General features: G+C 34.7%; 1 protein-coding gene and 1 pseudogene across 5 annotated transcripts in view; both read left to right on the forward strand.

The window, feature by feature from the left end:
• The window catches only part of PIBF1 (progesterone immunomodulatory binding factor 1), a 149730-nt gene that overhangs the window by 2194 nt on the left and 124864 nt on the right, over positions 1–22672 (forward strand). For all 5 annotated transcript variants that reach the window (XR_003046885.1, XM_025048173.1, XM_015590851.2 and 2 more), the window contains exons 3-6: positions 5264–5364; positions 7898–8096; positions 10407–10526; positions 21140–21273. Coding sequence is in view for 4 of the 5 variants with exons in the window: in XM_025048173.1 (XP_024903941.1) it covers positions 5264–5364; positions 7898–8096; positions 10407–10526; positions 21140–21273 (554 nt within the window). In the remaining variant the exon portion in view is untranslated. The remainder of the gene's footprint in view (positions 1–5263; positions 5365–7897; positions 8097–10406; positions 10527–21139; positions 21274–22672) is intronic.
• On the forward strand, positions 448–566 carry LOC112481496 (annotated as a pseudogene).

The raw sequence follows: 22672 nt of genomic DNA on the forward strand, positions 1-22672 counted from the left end.
GTTATTTACAGTATTTTTTGTAAGACCTAGTAAAGCAGTCACTAGCTATGAGAAATTATAGTGATTTCAGAAAGCTGGGAGACACTTCTTAACACACTATGTCCCGAGAAAATCTTTTCTTTCCAATAGCGAACCCTCCACCTTTGCTCTTAATCCCATCTCTTCCCATCACCCCCTCCTTCCATTTTGTTATTTCAGTTACACCTTCTCTCTTGCTAAGTCAACCTACAGTTTTAGCCCTTGCCTGTGTATACTAATGTACTCCAGGGGCTTGCCCATGCCTCTAGGAAAACAGTGTCCTAAACCCCAAGGTCTTGGTGAGTAAAGAAATAGTTTAGGCAATTTTATGTTAATATTAATAACTAACATTTATTGAATGCTTATCCTGTGCCAGTCACTGTTCTATGACCTTTCCACATGTTATCTCATATAAACCTCATAACTCATGTCTACGGCTATGCCACCCTGAACGAGCCCGATCCCATCTGATCTCGGAAGCTAAGCAGGGTAGGGTCTACTTAGTACTTGGATGGGAGACCACCCAGGAAGACCAGGTGCTGTAGGCGTAAAAAATAAAAAATAAGGGATTGTAAACTGACAAGCTCCTGGCAATCTGTGAGGTCAACCAAGGATTGCCTTGCCTAAAAAAATAATAATAAAAAAACCTCATAACTCTTTAAGATACAGGTGCTTTGGGGCAAATCCTTTACCTTTTTATTGCGTGATTTCCTACAAAATAAGAGTGATGATAGTATTTACTGAATAGAGTTGGTAGGATTAAAGCAATACACATGAGCTCTCAGATGCCTGGTGTATAATAAATAATAGTAGTGGCCAAGCTTATTCAGCACTATATTATTATTTTTGTACTCATAGTGCTTAGTACAGTTTTGTTCTGATTTTTATCTTTGTGGTTTTCTGCTTGGACTGCAAATGTAGAAGACTGAATTAATCCTGAGTTTATGACACATAACCATTATTGATCCTTGCAAGATCACTTTTTAATTTGTATATTTATTCTTTTTATTCCCATAGTTCATCTCCATTCCTCCTTCTCTCTGTGCAGCTATTTTAAGTATTATCCTTTTTTAATACTTATTTTTGAAAATTGGTATCATTTTTTTCCTTTACATAAACGTAAATTGCATGTTTTAGATTTCATCTCTTTTGTAGTTTTTTTTTTACTCTGCGCTGTTTTTAAAATCATTCATATTACTATGTGTTTATCTAGTTCTTTGCTTCCAACTTCTACATAATTCTCTGTGTTCGTCTTATCAATCTATTCATCCACTCCCACAGCAGATTGCCTCCAACTTCTTGCCACCACATGCAGCGTTGGCCGTCTGTAGACGTTTCTCTGACATAAATACTCAGGAGTAAAATTTCTGGTTCATAGGATATATATAATTATCTAAGTGTGCCACCAAGTTTCTCTCAATGTTTTTGGAAATACAGGTTTTTTTTATCTATTGTATGAAGGCTAGGGTTGTTCTGCTTTGTCTGAGACTCCTTGGAAGCAAGATGTTCATTGTCAAATATATGACGAAATATTATATGGAATAAACATTATAATTCTATGTAGAAGAATTAGTCTTCCATAATTCTTCAAATGCAAGGCACCTCGATTATGAGATGGATCATTACATGTATTGCTAAGGTTAAAAACTGCCGAGTTAAACCATTATGTGTTGTGTAAAATGCATTCCACTTTCAGAGATGGTAAAAGGTGAGAAAGTACAAGTCTGGGACTGATGAAAGACCGGTCTTTTAGCCATTCATTCATTCTCCAAAGTTTACCAATGCATCGAGCCTTGGGGATACAAGGATGAAAATCTCACATTCTAGCATACAAAAGCTAAATTTCCCTCACTAGACTATATATAGCACCAGGAAAGTCCCAAGAAAGGTAGATTTCTGCTGAATATAAACCTGTTCCTGCTATTAACATTTAAATGGCCTGCTTTTAAGTTACTGAGCTTCCTGTCATTGGAAGCATTCAGTAGGCCTGAATGGTCAAGTATCATGAATATAACAGGTATTTCTGATGTGGAAAAAAGATCAAACCTGCTGTCCAGTGTTTCAGAAATTAAATTCAGCTGTTAGACCAGAGACTTGGAAAATGGTGGCTGCCTTGTAACAGATGTGGAAACTGTAGCTTAAGCAAAATAAAAATTTTCTTTCTCTGATATAACAGAAATCTGAAAATAGGTAATTTAGACCTGATATGGTTACTTCTTAATATCATTAGGAACCCAGGCTCCTTTTAACCTTCTACACAGCTGTTTTTAGCGTGTGCTTCTCACTTCAAGAATCACAAATAGCCAATCTACCTCTAGAATTATGTCTGAGTCAGTCCCTTTTCAAGAGCTTTCTTAGAAGCTCAAGCTAGTGACCACAATTAACTAGAAATATAAGGCATGACCATCCTCACTGCCAAGGGGTAGGAAGCTGGGAAATGTAAGTTTTTAATTGGACACATTGTTGTCACTAATAATAACAGAGTTATGTTGGAAAGAAGGGAAGACTTAATTTGGAAGAGACAAGTAACTTTCTACTCATCAAGGCCTTTTTAAGTTAGGAAATATGAGAATCTCTTTAACATCTTTTTACACCAGTATGGCAGCAATACCATGCCGATGTTTATTTCTAATATTACAGTTTATTATAGTTTATTACAATGAATGTCTTGACACTGTCGATTTGATTTCTCTGTGTCTAAGAGCAGGAACAGATAGCTCCAAAGGGACTTTTAAAAGTATTAATTTCCACTTCCTATTCGGCTGCTTGCTAACTGAGAAAACTCAGAAGTGTAGCTGCTTGGGCCAAGCATCCTGGTATTAGAGAATTGTTAGCTTTACACTTACCCCCCATCTACATGCCCTGCTGTCTGCATCCCCTTCCTTAACTCCACTTCTTTAATCTTTTCTTCTTCTCTCTTCTTGCCCATCAGTTTTTAAATGCCAAAACTCTTTTTTGATCTCTCATTAGAAATCTGTGGTTCCTTATTGCTTGGGAAATGAAGGAGTGTGTCTTCCCAGCTTGATTGTCTTTGAGTTAAGGGACTTGTTTAGAAGTTGAAATTTCAAAGGTTGTAAACCTGAATAAAGAAGTTTCTGCCCTAGGGGTAACAGTATTCTTGATCTGTAAAATAGTGATTACAAGGAATGTGGTTATTATTTGTCGATTTAAGGCATTTATTGAGACATTTCTGGTAATATAGCAATGAATATGACAGAGTCCCTTATTTATGGAGATGACATCAAGTGAGAGACCTGATCAAAAAACAATTAAACAAAGTATCTTCAAGGTCATGTGACATAGCATCACTTAGCAATGGCTATTTTAGATAAGGAATTTTTTGCGAAGGGCCAAAGAGTAAATATTTTATACTTTCCAGGCCACATATTGTTTATCACATATTTTTCTCTTTTTTTTTTTTTTTTTTTTTTAGCTCTTTACACATTTAAAACCCATTCTTAGCTTGTGGGCTGTACAGAAACAGGACATAGACCGGATTTGGGCCATCACCATTGTTTATTTAACCCTTAACTTTAAAATATGCAGTTAGAGAAGCCATTGGCAGATTTTGGGCAATTAGAGTTACATTTCCTGATTTTTGCATTCAAAATATCATAGAAGTAATAAACTATGAGCAGATAAGGTAGAAACAGTAGACAGTTACTAGGCTATTTCCTTATGTACGATGCCTGCGTTTTTGGCTTCATTAACTGGAGCCATTTGTTGAGAAATCAAAGGCTGGGTGTAAACTGATCTGGGAAGTAAAATATAAGTTCTGTTGTGAACATGTTAAACTTTAGATTCCTGTTAGTTCTAAATGGAATTGTCAATTGGAATTTAAGAGACAGTCCATGACTAGATGTGTGGGAGTGGGTGTGCATGTGAATGTGTGTTTGTTGAGTTAGGAGGAAAACCAAAGAGGAATATCATGGAAGCCAAAAGAGAATGGAGCAGTTGATTCTGTCAAATTATGCTGTCAAGTAGGTAAATATGCAGAAATAACTATTGGACTCGGCACTATGGAGGTGATTTATAACTGGCAAGAATAGTTTTACTGGAATAATATGGGACAAAAACCACATTGAAGTTTTGCTCCAGTGGTGAGCAGAGAAATGGTACTACAGCCAAGGAGTGTGTGGTCAAGGGAGTGTCGTTGTTGCTTATTTTAGTGGGAGACAGAATATGTTTAGTTAAAGGTAGGAATGATCCAGTAGAAAGGGGGGATTTGACGAGGCAAAATATTAAGGACTGGCTGTGAAATTAATTGATTTTAAATAGTAAGAAGAATTGCTTGGGTTGACAGAGAATAAAGAATTGTCTAAATAGACTAAGAGCAAAATCCAAGTTCATAGAGCCTTAAGAGAGCACAGCATATTTAGGGAATAGTAAGCCCTTCTTTTAGCTGGAACAGTGTTTTCCTTTTAAGTTAGTAGCAAATGAAATGGTTGGCAAGGGTCAGTTAAAGAAAAACTAGTATATTATGCCACGAAGTTTGAAATTTATTATGAAGATGGGATCCACTGGAGGATTTAGACCTCAGAAAATTAATTTTTGATAGCATTTTTTATAAGTAAAATAAAGGAAGATTGGTTTGCAAGTTTACAAACTAGAGTTGGGGAAACCAGTGAGAAAACCGTTATAATAATCCAGTTATTAAACTGTTATAATAATAAAGATCTGCCTGAAGACTTGTCAATGGGTATTAAAGAGGATGCTACAGTTTTGAGAGCTATTTATGAAGTAAACTCAACAAAACAAAATGGTGTTTGATCATACTAAGCAGTGAGAGAGAACTAGATATATCAAATATGGTTCAGATTTTTTTTTGCTTTGGAGACTAAGGTAATGCCAGGAATATAAGATTAGGTAAAGTTGATGACTGGTTTCATTTTGGATGTTTTATAATAGTCAATTGAAGATGTAGTCAGATATATGGATCTAAAGCACAAATGCAGAGTCTGGCCTAGAAATAATTACCTAGGTGAAACACCAGCATAAAATCTCAGTTGCCAGTGGGATTAAGGAGAAAAAAATACTTTTAATGACGGCCTGGTAAAAAAAGCATTTATGAGGCAGCAGTTTCAAACTACAGTTTAAAAACCATTTTATAAACGGACTTTGTAGTTTATGGACACAAACTACATTGCAAAAATCCTCTATCCATTTTTTGACTATTTCTTTTAAGAGCTTTTTAATAATAAATTTGAAAATTGGCCAGATAATTTACCTTTTCCTCTTTATTAAGATTGAAGAATTGGAGGAGAAACTTAATGATGCACTTCACCAGAAGCAGCTCCTGACATTGAGATTAGACAACCAATTGACTTTTCAGCAAAAGGATACCAGGTAAGTCTTTAAAAAGAACAATACCAATTTAGCAGTTAAAAGTAATGCCGTTATTTTTCATGCATGTAATTATAAGCTAAAATAGAGAATTTTTAGTATCTGTGCTGCCAAAGCGAGCATTAAAGTAGAGAAATTTTAAACCAAAGATGATAACAATTTTTACATCCAGACTAACAAAAAAATAGGTTAGTTGGTATAGTATACAAAATTTAAAAAGTCAAAATTCAACATTCTTTTAGCAAACATTGCCGATGTAAATGAAGCATAAACAACAATGGGAGCTCCCTGATAAACTGACCACCACTTAACTGCTGTCTAGATTAACCTTTCTTCATTTGCTTTGAAAAACATAGTGATAGACTGTCATGGCCCATTGAACTAAAGTGCCTTCTCTAGGTCATGTGCTTATCAAAAGTCCATTGTGTTTACTCTCCATTATACCTATGCCAGTTATAATTATTATATTTATATAAATTAATTAAAATTATATAAACAAATATGAGTACAAAAAAGATACATCATTTTTATGAAAACTAATGAATTCTTTGGAAAGATTCAATAAAAAGAAGTAACTAAAAATCAAATTAAGTATAAGCAAGACAGATTTAGAGATTGGGCAAAAATTAAACAAATTCGTAAAAAGTATCCTCTCACATTTCTTTTCAAGCATGTTTTAAGGTCTTCCATTGTAAAGAAATTGAAATTATGAACAATGATTTACACACACACACACAGAGTACCTCCATGTTTAAAAATATCTGGACCCCATGTAAATATTTGGCAAGTGAATGTTTCTATATTTTAGAGGTGAATGTGCAAAGCAGATATCTTTTTCCTTTATAAGATCTTACTATTTAACTGATATTTTAAAAAATTGTCTCAACAAATTATTAGCCACTGTCACATTAGATGAGTGGCTCTCATACTTTAGCATGCATCAGAACCACATGGAAGTCTTATTAGAAAAGATTGTTGGGTCTCCTCCTCTGGTTTGATTTGTGTTGGAGTCCTGAAAATTTGCATTTCTGCCAGGTTTGCAAGTGATGCTGATGCTCCTATTGGTTCGGGGATAACACTTTGAAAACCACTGCATTCAATAGGGCTGCTATTCTCATGCTTAAGACATTTATCCTAGTGAATGATGCTGAGAGGGTAGTTAGGCTATTGCGATAATCCTCTTGATAGCTGATAGGGGTAAAAAGTACTTGGATTCTGAATATATTGAAGGTAAAACCGATAGGATGCCCTAACAGATTAGATGTGGGGTTTAAGAGAAAAAAAAGAGCCAAAGATTATGCTAACATCTTTGACCTGAATAAATGAAAGGTTGGAATTGCTAAGTGAAAGGGTGGAATCACTAAGTCAACTAAGTGAAAAACCACAGTGGAATTGGTTTGTGAGTGAATAGCAGTTTATTTTGGACATGTTAAATTAGAATTGTCTGATTAGAAGTCCATGTGGAGGTACATGAAAAGGCTGGTCCAGAGATATCAATCTAGGAGTCATTTGAATATAGACAGCATTTAAGTCATGAGACTGGATAAATTCCCTAAGGCAGTGAATATAAACAGAAGAGAGGACCAGGTACTCCAGCATTAAGACAAACTAGAAAAGAAGACTGAGAAAGCACCATCAGTAAAATAGGAGAAAAATGGAGAGTATGCTGTCTTGGAAGCCAAGCAAATAAAGTGTATAAGGAAGGAGAGATCGGTTGTGTCAAGTGTAATTTGGTTACAGATGAAAAGAACTGAGAATTAATCATTAGCAATATGGATGTCATTGGTGACCTTGAGATTTCAGTGAAGAGAGGGGAGTGAAAACCTGATTGGCATAGGTTTAAGAGGAAAAACGTTGGAGACGGTGAGTATAGACAACTTTTGATAAGTTTTCCTCCAAGGAGGAGCAAAGGGGTTAGAGAAATGGGATCAAAAGTTGCGTTATTGTTTGTTCATTTGTTTTAAGATAGGAGAAATAACAGCATGTTTGATGTTGGTGAGAGTGATATAGGAAAGGGAAAAATCAAGTGTTCCCTTCCAGCTCAAAATCATTGGGTAGGCAACTGACAATAACAATGTCTATTATAACATGTATTCTTTGAGAGTGATGTGCAGTTTACTGTTTTCATTACCTCATTGTTTGAATGAATACCTTATGGTGGTTCACTGTTGCCATTTTAAACGGTTATAACTTGTAGTACCTGGATAAAGAGAAATGGAAATTATTTTAATGAATAGGGTCCAAAACAGATGTATAAGACTTAAACCTTAGGCAGAAGAAATATATTATATAATTTGAATTTTTGAAATTATTTTTTAAGAATATTCTCTATTTAATAATTTATGTGGCTATACATTTAGTAATTATTATAGAATTGTCATTTTATGTTTAACTGGTTAAGTAAATGAGCATTTAGCTAAAGTCAATATACCATTTAAGCTTTTCATTTTCTAGTTTCATGTTACCATAAAAAGATGATTCAGAAAATTAAGTCTTGAGAATTTTTTGAAGCTTGCCACAAATTCTCTTCTAACAGGAAATATCAAGAACTAATGAAACAAGAAATGGAAACTATTTTATTGAGACAGAAACAACTAGAAGAAACAAATCTTCAGCTAAGAGAGAAAGCTGGAGATATTCGTCGAAATCTGCGTGACTTTGAGTTGACAGAAGAGCAATATATGAAACTCAAAAGTTTTCCCGAAGATCAGCTTTCTATTCCTGAATATGTATCTGTAAGTGTCTTGTATCGCTTTTTAAAAAACTGCATACGTTTTCGGACTAAAATTTGTCATTTATGTTGTTATAGCCATAACTTCTGAAGTACCCAATTATTTTATGGCCCTGATCTGAAGATGGCGGATGGTGTTCAGATCACCAAATTTTAAAGGGTCCTGACCACTGATCTCCGAAGTCAAGGAATAAATAGAGCTCCAAAGTTAATGGCTGCGTAGACTATAGAAATGAATTATTTTATCATAAACTGGTGGTTTGTAACATTCTTAACATGAAACATTATAGAGATAAACAACAGATAGGGAGTTGCCAGGGGTTAGGGATAGTAGAGGAGAGGGGAGTTCGTGTGATTACAAAGGGGTCGAATGAGGGAGGTCTATGTGGGTCTAGTTCAGGATCTCCACTATAGAGTTGGTTACACACATCTACACATAGGATTGACCTTTGGTGTCAGCATCCCTTTACACTCTAAAACTCCCTGTGGTCCCCAGAGAGCTTTTGTTTTTATGGGCTATATCTATTAATATTTAGCATATTAGAAATTAAAATGGAGACATTTTTAAAACACAAGAATACTTAAGCACATGTTCCATTAGCCGTTAAGGATGATCTCATCACACGTCATGTAGCCACTGGGAAACAAGAGTAAGAGAATGAACAAAACAGGCAAAAAATTTAAGTATTACTAGGGAAATAGTTTTGATCTTATGAATTCCCTGGAAAGGTCTCAGAGTGGTGGGGTGAGGAGCGAAGGGTCCCCAGAACACTCTTTGAGAACTGCTGGATTATGATATATAGGTCAAACGAGCAACAAAAAAAAGATGATATATAGATGCCATTTCACCTTTAGAGGCTGGAATTTTTCATCTGTGAAAGGGTTCATAATAATAATAGCGCCTTTCAATTGAGGTGATTATGAAGATTAACTGTGATTATGTTTGTTAAATGCGTAGCTCAGTCCTTAGGACATAGTAAACATAATAAATATTACCTATCATTTTGCTGGAGTGGTGATTGCTACTCTTAGTTCTCACATGGATAAGGTTTCCAGATTAATGACTTCCTACAAAATAGAGTGTTATTTTTTGTCCAGCTTTTTATTTAAACAAATATTTTTCTACCCAACATGTGCTGTCCAAAACAAATTAAATATCTTAAGTGCTGTCCTTGAGGTTTTATCCATAGCAGGTATCAAGTATCCCATTATTTCAGTTTGCCCTCTGCCTTGTTAGTGTTCCTTGTCATACCCTTTGTTTTCTCAGGAGGTATTGTGCTAACGAGCTATTTATACACAGATGTATTATGTTGAGACCAACCTTAGCGCTTGCCTCTCAACAAATATGGTACTTTTGTAATACAGCAATATGTCAAGGTGTTTCAGACTGTCTACCCATATAATAAGTAGTCCCTAATTACCCTATATAATAAGTAGTCCCTAATTACCTTATATAATAAGTAGCCCCTAATTACCCTATTTTACTCATGGCTTCTTGGTTTTATAGGTACTTGTCAGTTGGAACACTTTACTAGGTTAATGCAGGCAAATTCCTCAAAGAGAATTATGAGTAGGAACGAGAGGTCTGAACTGAATGGAATTAGTGATATGAAAGATGCCTCCTGATTCATCCTGAATGTCTCTTCCAGTGCAGTGGTAGCAGTGAGTAGAGCTTCAGCAAGAGCCTAGGATGTAAGCTTATCAAAGCAGACAGAAGTTCCTGGCCTCATGCTAGTGGAGCAACACAGACAGTAAATAGAAAGTAAAATATGTAGAATGTCATAAATGCTGCGGAGAAAAGTACAAGAGTCGAACAGGGACTGCTGCCACATGGGGATGCTATTTTAAATCAGGTTGGGGGAATCGGGGAGGGCTTGACTCATAAGGTGACATTAGATCACAGACCTGAGGACAGTGATCTAATGTCGAAGGGAACAATAACAGCAAAACTCTTGAACATTTGATGTGTTTAGGAAATAACAAGCATATAATGTTGAGTGAGCAGTAGTGGGAGATGAAGAGAAGAATATTGATAGAAGAGAAGAAAGACTGTCAAAGGTGGGGAGTTATAGATAATCTGAGCCTTGAGAGAACTGAATTGGAACATTAAGACTTAAAGTATCAGTCAGGTCAATTAATGACTGTCTTGTCTTAGTTTTATACAAATAAAATCTTTATTGTACAGGCATATAATCTGAAACTTCTTAACACTTTTATTACCTTTATTCCTTTTATTACTGATAATGGAGAGTCCTATAAATTAGCAAATTTCGAATGTAATTTGGGTTTTAAAACTGCTTATTATTTTTTAAAGATTCGATTCTACGAACTAGTGGATCCATTAAAAAAGGAAATCTGTGAACTACAAGTTAAAAAGAATAACCTAGCAGAAGAATTAAGTGAAAACAAAAGCCAACTGAAACAACTGACAGAGGTTTGTATGATTTTGATCACTAGTGGCAAGAGGAGCCGTATTTTTCTATAAGGAAATCCTCAAGATTTGTGATAAAAATGTAAAAGTCCATGTTAGAAAAATAGGACTAGGGAATGCTGACTGCTGTGAGTCTTCATAAGTGGTGGGAAGGAGGTTAAATTGGAAAGTCATCTTAAAGATTGACAGAATAAATGCATGATATTGACCTGTAATCCACAGTTGAACATTTTGTTGTTGGACTCTTTTTTGTTCTCAGTTCATACAGATTAGCCTTGTTTGTGATATGAAATGAGTTACTATCCACTCATCAGTCACTTTGCCTCTACATCAGATAAGTTAGCTCTCCTAATACTTGTTCAGAGCATGTGCCCTGATACTAGCATCATCCCCAGTAATGTGCATGATGCTACACTGGATGCTGGAGCAGTAAACACAAGAGATAATGTCTGCCTTTCTAGAGTTCAAATTTGAATAGAGTTAGAATCTTGGACGATCTCTTGACACTCTCATTTTCTGTGTGACCTTGAACAACTCATCTACTGTTTCCGGTTCTGTCAAATGGAAAAAATAATGTTCGTCCATTCATTTCATTGAATTGTCCATGTTTCTGTTTCAAAGGAAAAATGCGATTTTTAGTAAAGTTGCATGTAAATATTAATTTTGAGTCCTATTTCAAGCTTTTACAAAAGAGCTATTGTTCTGATAATAATTATAATTTAATTTATGTTTCAGTGCTATAATTTGCTGCACTATTAGTGCTGGACAGAATCTACTTGTGTCATTAATATAGAGCCAGTATTACAGGCAAAATAAAGACTTAGCTTCCTTCCTCTCATAGGAGTGAGGAAGCCCTCGGGAGCAATGCCAGAGAGGCAGACGTGCCTATACGAACACTACTACAGGGTTCTATGTATTGTGGGTGTTTTTCCTTCTGCTCACCTGCCACATCGTGCAGATAAATTGCACATTTAGAAAGATAGCTTTTAATTTTTAAAAAACTTGCATCTATAGTCAAAATAATAAAGGACAAAATTACAAGGCCTCAGTTTGGCTACTAACTAATCTTGCTGCTTTGGGCAAATCATTTAATCTCTGTTATTTCTGTAAAATGCCCAGGATGGTGGTGGTGGTGGCAGTACAAGGTTTATTAGGGACAAGACAGGAAGTTATCAGACTTGGTTCTGCAACACCTCATAGTGCCTCAGCATCCCTCAAGGACTTCTTGTTTTTGAGGAGGGCTGAAGGAGTTTGCCATCCTTGTTTATATCAAATCACCTCTTTCTTAATCACTTTTAACATTTAGGGATTCTAACAGTGGTTTCTCTTTCCTTGGGCTAAAAAAGAAAAAGAAAAGAGCTTAAAATCCAGAATTATTAATTAGTATGTGATATATTTTTATTCTGTGATAAAGCAAGTCTCTCTACTCTCGAGGGACTGGCATCGTATCCCAAACATTCCTTTGTTTCAACTTTGCTAACACTTTTTAGTGTTTTATTAATAGAAAAGAAAAGATAATTAACAGATAGGGTTCCTGAGTGTTTTTAATGCACAGATAACTCTTGAACTTAGAAACAGTTTTGTTTGTGAACCTGTATTAGTCAGCGTTCCCAGAGAAACAACCAACAGGATACTATATACATATAGACAGATTTATTTTAAGGAATTGGCTGACATGATTATGGAGGCTTGACAAGTGCAGAATCTGATGAGTTAGATTGGCAGGCTGGTGATTCAGGAAAGAGTTATAGTTTAAATCCAAAAATAGTTTGCTGTCAGCATTCCTTCTTGCCTAGGGGAGGTCAGCCTTTATTCTAGTAAGGCCTTCAGCTGATTGAGTCAGTGCACTCTGAGTAAAGCAGATTACTCTCCACATCATGGAGATTTAAATGTTGATGTCATCTAAAAAAAAAAACCTCACAGAAACATCTGAAATAATGTTAATATATAAAATTAACCATCACAGACTCCTTCCATATGCAGATTTGTTTCTTAAAAGTTTGTCACTTCTTAGCTGAAATACAATCCTCTGTCTTAAACTATTTCCTAAATTTAATAACAATATAAACAGAATTGAATCACAATTAGAAAAAAAAGAATTAAGCAATCTCTTATCTACTTAATAAAAGATCTTGGAAATTCAGAGACTATGATTGACATGATAGAATTACTTTTACATTAAAGCCACCCATAAAGTTTGGTTCTTGTGCTCTGTCAAGGACCTAGTACAGGTCAACTCGCCCAACATTGAGAAAAAAATAAACTGAATATTTTTATTTTATTTTTCATAAGTTTATTTGAGCCGAACTGATGATATATACCAAGAAGTAAGATCTCTAATGCTCTATAAAGTGAATATTTTTAAATTAAAAGCCAAATCAGCAAAGAATTTTTATATAAGTATATAGTAAATAGTAAACAGTAAATATTAATATTTAATATTAAAAGATTGCTGGCTAGGTTAACAGATTGGTTAGTTCCAATATGCAAATGAGGGAGGCAAAAACTACAAAGAAGGAAAGAAAGTCCATATGTGTCCACGCAGCACATGTTCCAGCAGCAGGTGCTCCAGGATGTTTAGGGCTCCAAGATTTTTTGAGCCGAGTTCAGCAACAGCTTTAGCAACTTAATAGCAACTCTGGGAACTGAGGCAGAAGAGTGCATAGGCTACACTTTCTTAATAGCCTCTTGACTCTATTTTAAGGGACTCTTAGCAGTGTTTATTCCATTCTACTTTCTCTGTTATCACAACTCCATAGTGGTTTACTAAGGAAAACTAAGTAACTATTTATTAGCTATGTCTCTTGAGTTTTGAGACTGGGGATTAGGAAAATAAAACTTTCCACCAAGAATTTTCAGTATTGACTTTGTCTTTTCAAAGCGGTCTTAATTTTTTTCTTTCACCACATGGTGGCAGCATCTATCTATCTATTTCTTCATCCAGTTTTGGGCTACTCAGAAAATCTTGGCATTTTTGACCTAGAGGCCAGAGTAGTACATTGAGTTACCATATTTTCATTTACAGCCCTTAATTCATATCAACTGCCTTACACCAATCAAATACTATTTTTTCCTAATATAATGCAGTAGATCTATAACTGGGAGAGAGAATTATAAAAACCAAAACTTTTCTGGCATGACATGTAGTAGTCTTCATATCACAGGTATCACAGTTATTGCATTGATTTCGTAATTATACCCTACAAAAACATTCAAGATGTTAAAGCCCTAAATTACAAAGTTAATTCTGCTTTTGTTCATATAATCTACTAGTTCATGGCAGATAGGAGTTGAAACTGTTTTAGAAATTTAACAGAATATAATTTTTGACCTTTGAAAAAGACGTCACTCTTCCTGAAATGCCAATTTTAGTGAATTTCTGGGATCCTCTACCATTTTTTCCCCACATCTTTAGTTTTTTTGGGAATAATATCTAGATGCTAACACTGAAAAACAGGGTTCATCTTTCAAGTTTAGAGTTTGTTTATAAGTGTCAATAACATAGTCTATTGCATATTTGGGGCTATATTATGTACATGAGCTTAGGTTTCAAGTTTAGAGTTTGTTTATAAGTGTCAGTAACATAGTCTATTGCATATTTTGAGCGGTATTATGTACACGAGCTTAGGTATGCTACTTAGTGTTTTCATAGTGCTATTTATTCCCTGTTTATGAAATCTCTTTACAGCAGGTCAGAATTTTGGCCCAGACTTTGTTACTAAGCAATGTGCAACTGTTTTGCTATTTCAGAGTTTTTTCAGCATGCTTCTTTCATTTTAAAGAAAAATGTTAACGATACTATATAGGGCATTAATGAGTCTGTGCTTGATAAAGCTGTTAAGTTTCATGAGGAAATGGTGAAATCTTTTTCTCTTATGAGAACTGGTAACTAAGAAGCAAAAAGTGTTCAAGATAACTTCCTTGTTTAGAAACCTAGTTATAGTTATTGAGAAAAGTCCTGCAATATTACCTTGAGTCATGAGTCTCATTTTTAGTCATATGTGAGTAATCTAGTTAATTTTATTTGTATGAAAATGAGGTATTTTATTAATGGTACATATTATTCACATTTTTATATTTCAGGGAATATTAACTTGTTTTCTGAAGTTTTTTTATTTTCTCCAACTTGTGAGAATTCTGAGTGAATTCTTACCTTCCCAAACCATTTCTTTTCATTTACTAAACTGCAAACCAATGTAAACTAATTCTGATTTGAACCGTTGACCCCGAACTAACTAAGCAAATTGTTACTATATCCCATTTCCAATTTCCTTAGCTGCTCTGACTCCCCACAGGCAGGAGATCACTTCATTTATTAAAGATTTATTTTGACACATAGGTTGCCACTCTCTTCTCAGTTTACATGGTGTGAGAAACAAAAGATTTAAACGATGCTTAGAAATTATATCTAAAGTAAATGCCTTTCAGTTTACACAGCTGCTGTTTGAAATGAGCCTATTTGATTTTATCTTTGAGTAATTTTTTTACATTTTGTAGAAAACATTAAGATTTGATGTTATTTTGTCAAATGATTTTTTAAATGTGTATTTAAGGAATAATTGTAGTAATTGCCTTAAAGGAGAGTAGTCCCAAATTAATTGTGATTTATACATGTGCCATAGTTGAACCCATAAAATTTACAACTAAAGTTCTTTTAACATCCTTGTCAACAAATAATAATATTAACTTCTAATTTATGGCTTTATGGTTTCCACAGAATAGATTTCTTGGGAGATAGGAACTTAAAATTAAGAAAAGAATGAACTATGTATGAACTCAAAAGCCTAGATTCTAGCTCTAGCTCTGCCAGCTCTAGAATCCTGGACAAATCATTTAACACCTCTAGGCCTTAATGATCTATCTCAAAAATAAGAAAAGGCAATAGATTATCTCCAGGATATCTTTTATCTATGAAATTCTATAAATCTAAAGTACTTAACTACTGATGTGTAGAAGCAATAGGCTTGGGAGGGAAAGGCATCTCATTATGAATAAGAAAAGTCTATTAAGCTGATAACTTTACCAAAACACTCTATGATGTAAAGTTTTGAGTTTTTTTTTAATGTCAAACAGTTGAGAAATATATCGAGTAAAAAAAGTGAGTGTCTGTTCACTGCCCTCCTTCTGTCCTGCTCCCTTCCCCTTCGATGTGACTCTGAGACCCACCTCTCCATGCCAGATACCAGCCTCCCTGCGGAACTCTCCCATTAACATTTCCTGGTTTGAAGCCTCTTGTTTTCCTGCTTAAAAATGTTTCTGTAACATATAGAAGAAATTTTAATTGACTTTTCATAAATAAACACACCTGGTTAACTACCACCCAGATCAAGAAATGGAAGCTCCTTTTATGCTCTTTCTTAAAATCTTTGAGAAAACTTTGCATATATGTTGCATACATATCATCGTTTCAGATGAGGTATTTTATTTATAGGTTTATAATAATCATTAATTTCAATTGGAGAAGTGATAATTTATTAAATACTTACCAGTTTTTAAAGTCACTTTTCCTTTGTCTTGAGCTAATTATTTTAAATATGCATAGTCCATTGGTATTTTAACATTAGTTCATTCTGCAAACATTTTCAGTGCATCTACTAAAGGTTACTGGGTGTACAGAGATAAGAAGCTCCAGATTTTCAAGGAGCTCTAGGTCTTAAGTGAGTGCGGGGAAAGGTGAGGTTGGCATTGTCAAGGAAGACCAGCTTAAGGTTCATGGATTCTAAAATGAACCTAGGTATACGGAGAATTTCTTGAATAGTTTTGTTCTCTGAATCCAGTTTGGCTGCCTTGTGAAATGATTCTCTCCAGTAAGCAGACTTTTCATTTATTTAATCATTCAGATTTCCATTTACATCTGCATGACTACAGAAAACATGAAGTATGTAGGCTAGTAACACATAAGAAAATTGCAGTAAGATGGTAATGAAACCTTGTATTCATCTTAACATGTTTCCAATGGAAAATGTTTTGTTTTGAATGTTTATTTGTTTATTGTTCAGTTTATTACTTTTCACTTGATTAAATGTTTTTTTGTTGTATTAAACCATGTATGTTGCAGCTTAACAATAAAAATATGAATTTTTTTGTGAGCAGTTAGACTCCCCAATTTAAGCAAGTAAGATACCCATACAAAAAGGTGAGACATGCAATTACAATACCAGGTTTACTATTTTTAGCCTCTTATTTCTTTGCGTGAATAAGTTAGGAGATTGAAATGAAAACATTAATTCTGGCAGTCAAAATCAGTTCCATTCTAGATATATAAAAAAACTGGCAACGGTTGAAATCCTCTCTTAGTCTTTATTTTTCCTGTGTAATTTTTAAAATTATTATTATAAAAGGAGATTGAGATTTGCTGTTAAGCCATTTACTATTATATAGTAACTTTCTGTTAGAAAGGGCTGATGACTGGGAATTTTGTGTGTCCCTTTATGTTTGAAAGGTTGTTTTTTTAACTTCTTTTGTTTTAGTCTATTTAATGTCCTCTTTTGCTCCTTTCAACAAACATTAATTGCAAACCTATATAATAAGCAGAGTACTAGGTACTAAGATTATGGAAAACCTTAAAATTTTCCTACTGCTGTGGAAGGCAAGTAGTGGCTGCTTACAGCACATAGGATATGTTTTCTGACAGATGTAAGAACCAGGTGCTGTGGAAAATATAAGAAGGACATCTGAGTCAGATTTGGGGCTTGGAGTCTTCCCATATAAGTTGATGTTGAGTTTTAAGGCAGAGAAGAATGCATAGGAATGATATAAAAATAGACTTGTCTACTCTCTTTAGCCTTAACCTCAAAGTTCCACACAGTCATTGAGTTTGGTTCATTTTCAGAGAAGATGCTATTTTTCCTATTTTCCAGTGTTATGCTTTAATCTGTTTTAGTTGCTAATAGTAAGTGAAGTAGATTTTTTTTCAAAATATAAAAGTAATCATTTTATTTAAGGGGAAATTTTTCAGGTGAAAAGAAAAGTGTTGGTAGAATATATACCTTCCTGTGCTGAACTTCAGTTTATACTTGGTCTTATGGTGTTTATAGTTAAAGAAAATTTACATACCTGTATATAAACACGTATGTAATGTGTGTATATGTGTGTTCATATCTCCTTAGGAATTGCTCTCCGATCTAGGAGTTTATACCCCATATAGTAATTGTCTTAAAGGAGAGGAGTCTAAAATTAATTATGATTTATACATATGCCATAATTGAACCCCCAAAATTTGCAACTAAAGTTCTTTTAACGGCCTGAGCAAAGGTGAGGGTTATGTGCTAGCTAAGGTTGTGAAGCTTCCAGAACTAGCAGAGATGGACCAGGGCCAGGTGCTGATGTTCTCTTAGATCTTTATAGTTTCAGATCTTGGCATTTGCACACTCACAAAACCCCATTTCTTTGGGCATTGATGCTCTCTAGATACCTCACCTTATAACCTTTCTCATTTTCAGACAACTGGGACATTCTCCTTTCTTAAGTGAATCCCTTGCTATAGATTTAGTCATCCATTTCACCTTAGCTCCTGGCCTTGGTTACTTCTGTGGTTCACCCACAACCATGGCCTTGCATTTTATTCATCTTCTCATCTTTAGTGATTGTCTCTTATCTTGAGAACTTAGTCTCATAGTCACATTCTGCTCCTTGTCACCCAGACTGATTCACTTGTGAAGTTACCAGTTCAGGCTGGTCGCTGAACATATAACTTCCTATATTTCTGTGTGTCTTAATCATCTGCTTCCAACTTATATTTAACAGCATTTCCCATCTATATATTTGTTTACCAATCTTTAAATTTATTTTCTCTCTTTATCATGGTATCAGTCTTAAACCTTTCTCTTGCCGGTGTTCTCTAATTCTTCCCCAGCTGCTTTTTTTCTGAAACCCTGCCTGACAGAAATCTCACTCCTCATTTGTCCAGCTGAGCACCACTGGATAAAATCCCATAGGCAGGAACAAGCACTATAAGTTTATTGATATCAACCTCAAATGGACCCACGCAGTTGTGCTAAACTTCATTTTTTTCTGGTCCTCTCATTTTTCACAGAGATTATTTTAGGCATTCGTCATTCTGTTCACATCTCTAGCTTTCCACTTTCTTTCTCACTATCAGCAGACGACTTGGTATTCCATTTCACAGACAGTGGAAATCCTCAGACGAAACTCCCACAGTTTTCTACCACCAATCCTACAAACATATTTACATCTGCATTCATTTTGGTCTGTTTGTTTGTTTGTTTGTTATTGTTGATAGTGGGAAGAATTTCACTTTCAAGGAGTGGAAAAAAAATATGTCTTTAGAAATCAAGTGGTTAATATAGATATGTGAAGCAATAGGGTAAGGAGTGGTTCTAAGGCTTATAGCAAGGACGTCAAACATCCTTGATATCTAAGGACATCAAACTTAAGTTTTTAATATAGGTATACCTCGTTTTATTACGCTTTGCTTTGTGCCTCACTGATTTTGCATTTTTTATAAATTAAGATTTGTGGCAATCCTGCATTGAACAAATCTATCAGCTCCATTTTTCCAACAACGTTTGCTTACTTCATATCTCTGTGTCACATTTTGGTAATTCTCACAATATTTCAAACTTTTTCATTGTGATATTTGTTATGGTGATCTGTGACCACTTATCTTTGATGTTATAAGACTATTATAATTGTTTTAGGGTACCACAAACCACACCCATGTAAACCAGTGAACTTAACTGAACAACAAAACCTGAATGACAGCATATCTGTTTATAACATGGTTTACTGAATATTATGTCATTGTTTAGACCTGCTGCTCAGAAAAAAAGATTCCTTGCAATATATTTCTACTCATTTGATCAACCAAGAGCTCAGATGGAGATGTGCAATGAGAACAATGTTGTTTTCATGCCTGCTAACACAATATCCATTCTGCAGCCTATGGATCAATGAGAAATTCCGACTTTCAAGTCTTATTATTTAAGAAATATATTTCTTAAGGCTATAGCTGCTATAGATAGTGATTCCTCTGATAAAGCTGGGCAACGTAAATTGAGAACTTGGAAAGGCTTCACCATACTTGATGCCATTGAGAAAGTTCGTGATTCATGGGAAGAGGTCAAAATAACAACATTAACAGGAGTTTGGAAGAAGTTAATTCCAACCCTCGTGAATGACAGCGGTGAAAGTAGCAAGAGAACTAGAATTAGAAGTGGAGCCTGAAGATATGACTGAATTGCTGTAATCTCATGATAAAACTTGAATGGATGAGGAGTTTCCTCTTATGGGTGAGCAAAGAAAGTAGTTTCTTAAAATGATGATGGAGTACCCTCCTCTGTAACCCTATAATAAATATCATAGTAACATTCTGTTCTCATGGAGAATATCAGTGTGGAAGAAGAACATAATACTATACCAAAGTAAAACACATCGAATATAGTTTTCTTGTCTAGCCCTTTGATAGAAATTTGGGGGCCAAGATTTCAAAGTTGTGTTTGATAGTTTAAAAAGGACAAAAACAGTGTCTTACTCATCTTGGTATCTACAGTGCCTATCCCAGGACCAGTCACATAAAAATAATTCACTCAGTATTTGTGGAATGAATGTGACCACACTTAGCTGGTCAGTGACTTGAGAAAGAGTGACTTGGGACAGGATATATTCAACATGACAGGTTCTGGGGTGGAGTTGACAGTTGCTTGCAAGATCTGATAAGTTGAAAGAAAAATAAGTAGGAACTCCCATCATTGTGTCATGTTTTTCCTCCCTATTTCTGATTCATTTATTTCTTAATTTGTTCAAAAACATTTATTTCCTTCTTACTCTATACCAAATAATGTGTAAAGTGATGGAGATCCAGTGGTGAATAAGACAAAGATGTTTACATTCTGGTGAGGTATATAGAAAATTAATTTGATGGCACAGTGAGATTCGTGCTCTGGAGGAGGCAAGTAATCAGATACTATATAGCTATTCAGACAGTAAGAACAGGTTAGAGAAAGCCTGGTGCATTTAGAGAACTTCAGATCTTCACTGGTGTTAGAGGGTGAAGTGTGAACATGAGAAATGGTGAGAAATGAGGCTCGTAATAAGCAGGGCCAGGTTGTGATTTTAAGGTTTTCACTTCTACGCCTCTCCCATACCTCTCCAATTCCTTTCTACTGGTCTGGCGAGTAGAGGGAGCATCAGGGTAGAAATATGTTCCAAGTACCACGATTTTTTTTTTTTCTGAATATCACCACTGACACTGCATAATTAATATCTTCACTAACTATGTCATTGAAGACATTTGATATTCAAGTGGTTCTTTGTCTCTAAATTATGAAACTCTTCAAGAACAGAGGATGTTAAAAACATCATTTGGCATTGGTAGTCATTTTATGTACTATTCTAGTAACCAAGGCATGGTTGTACTATTTTTTTTTTTTTTCTGTGAAAAACAGAGCTCAAGTTTTAAAAAACTTTAAAAAACTACTATGTGATTTATGATTACCTTTGAGTAGAGAAAAATTACTAGGTAGAAAAATTACTAAGTAGAAAAATTGAGGATTTTTTTTTTAATTACGAGGATATTCACAGCTTAACAGAACTCAATACAGAATTTGGTCAGGTATGTTTAGTTTGACATGTTTTATTATTGTTTGGGTTTATAGACTTATGAGGAAGATCGAAGAAACTACTCTGAGCTTCAAATTAGATGTCAACGTTTGGCCTTAGAATTAGCAGACACAAAACAGTTAATTCAGCAAGGTGACTACCGCCAGGAGAACTATGATAAAGTCAAAAGGTAAGTGGTTAAGATGGCTACAGTAGTTTTTCTTATTTTTAGTATGCATCAAAGTCATCTGAATTTTTACTATCGACATTGTTAATTCTGCTTTGTACAGTCGTGTGCCACTTAACCGGGGTACATTCTGAGAAATGTGTCATAGGGCAGTTTCATCTTTGTGCGAACGTCATAGAGTGCAAACCTAAATGGTATAGCCTAGTGCTGTAATTGTATGCACTATACTTTCATACAACTGGCAGTGCTGTAGGCTTGTTTATACCAGCATTACCACAAACATGTATATGTTGCGTTAGTATGTATGGGTTTGATATCATTGGACAAGAGGAATTTTGTAGCTCCATTATAATCTTATGGGACTCTCATCGTATATGTGGTCTGTCGTACCAAAACGTCTTTATGTGCCATATGACTATACCTTATTCTATTTCTGTCTCCATGTCTGGAGTTTTGACTTCTCTAGAATGTCATATAGTTGGAATTACACAGTTTACAGTCTTTTCAGACAGGCCTCTTTCAATTAGTAATATACATTTAAGTTTCCTCCTATCTTTTCATGGCTTGATAGCTTATTTCTTTTCAGCACTGAATAATATTCCATATCTAGACTTTCCAGTTTATTTATCCATACACCTACTCAGGGACGTCTTGGTTGCTTTCAAGTTTTGGCAGTTATGAATGAGGCTGCTATAAATATCTATGCACCAGTTTTTGTGTGAACATCAATTTTCAACACCTTTCAATAAATACCAAGGAACACGATCATACAGTAGGAGTATGTTTAGTTTTGTAAGAAACTTCGAAACTTTCCCAAAGTAGCTTGTACCATTTTTCATTTTCATCAACAATGAATGAGAATTCCTTTTGCTCTACGCACATGCCAGTATTTGATGTTGTCAGTGTTCTGGATTTGGGCCATTCTGTTAGATGCTTAGGAGTAACTCATTGTTATTTTAATTTGCATTTCTCTGATGACATATGTTTGGAGCATCTCTTCATGTGCTTATTTGCCATCTGCATGTCTTCTCTGGTGAGATAGCTGTTAAGATTTTTGGTTCGTTTTTTAATTGGGTTGTATGTTTTCTTACTGTTGAGTTTAAAGAGTTCTTTGTATGTTTTGAATCACAGTCCTTTATCAGATATGTCTTTGGCAAATATTTTCTTCCAGTCTTTGGCTTATCTTTTTATTTTCCTGACATATACTTTATTCTTCATTACATAGAAGTGTAGAGTTTGGGCACTTTGTTGGGTTTAAATTGTATTTTCATATCAATCGTTTTAATTTTATTTAGAAGTTGCTGCTGTCTTTTAAAAGGTAATATCTTAGAAGCTAGGAACCCAGTAAAATCCCATGTATATACATATGTTTTAAATTTTACTTGAAGATTATTTTTATTTT

The sequence above is a fragment of the Pteropus alecto genome, unplaced genomic scaffold, assembly GCF_000325575.1.
Source record: "Pteropus alecto unplaced genomic scaffold, ASM32557v1 scaffold72, whole genome shotgun sequence".
Classification (NCBI taxonomy): domain Eukaryota; kingdom Metazoa; phylum Chordata; class Mammalia; order Chiroptera; family Pteropodidae; genus Pteropus; species Pteropus alecto.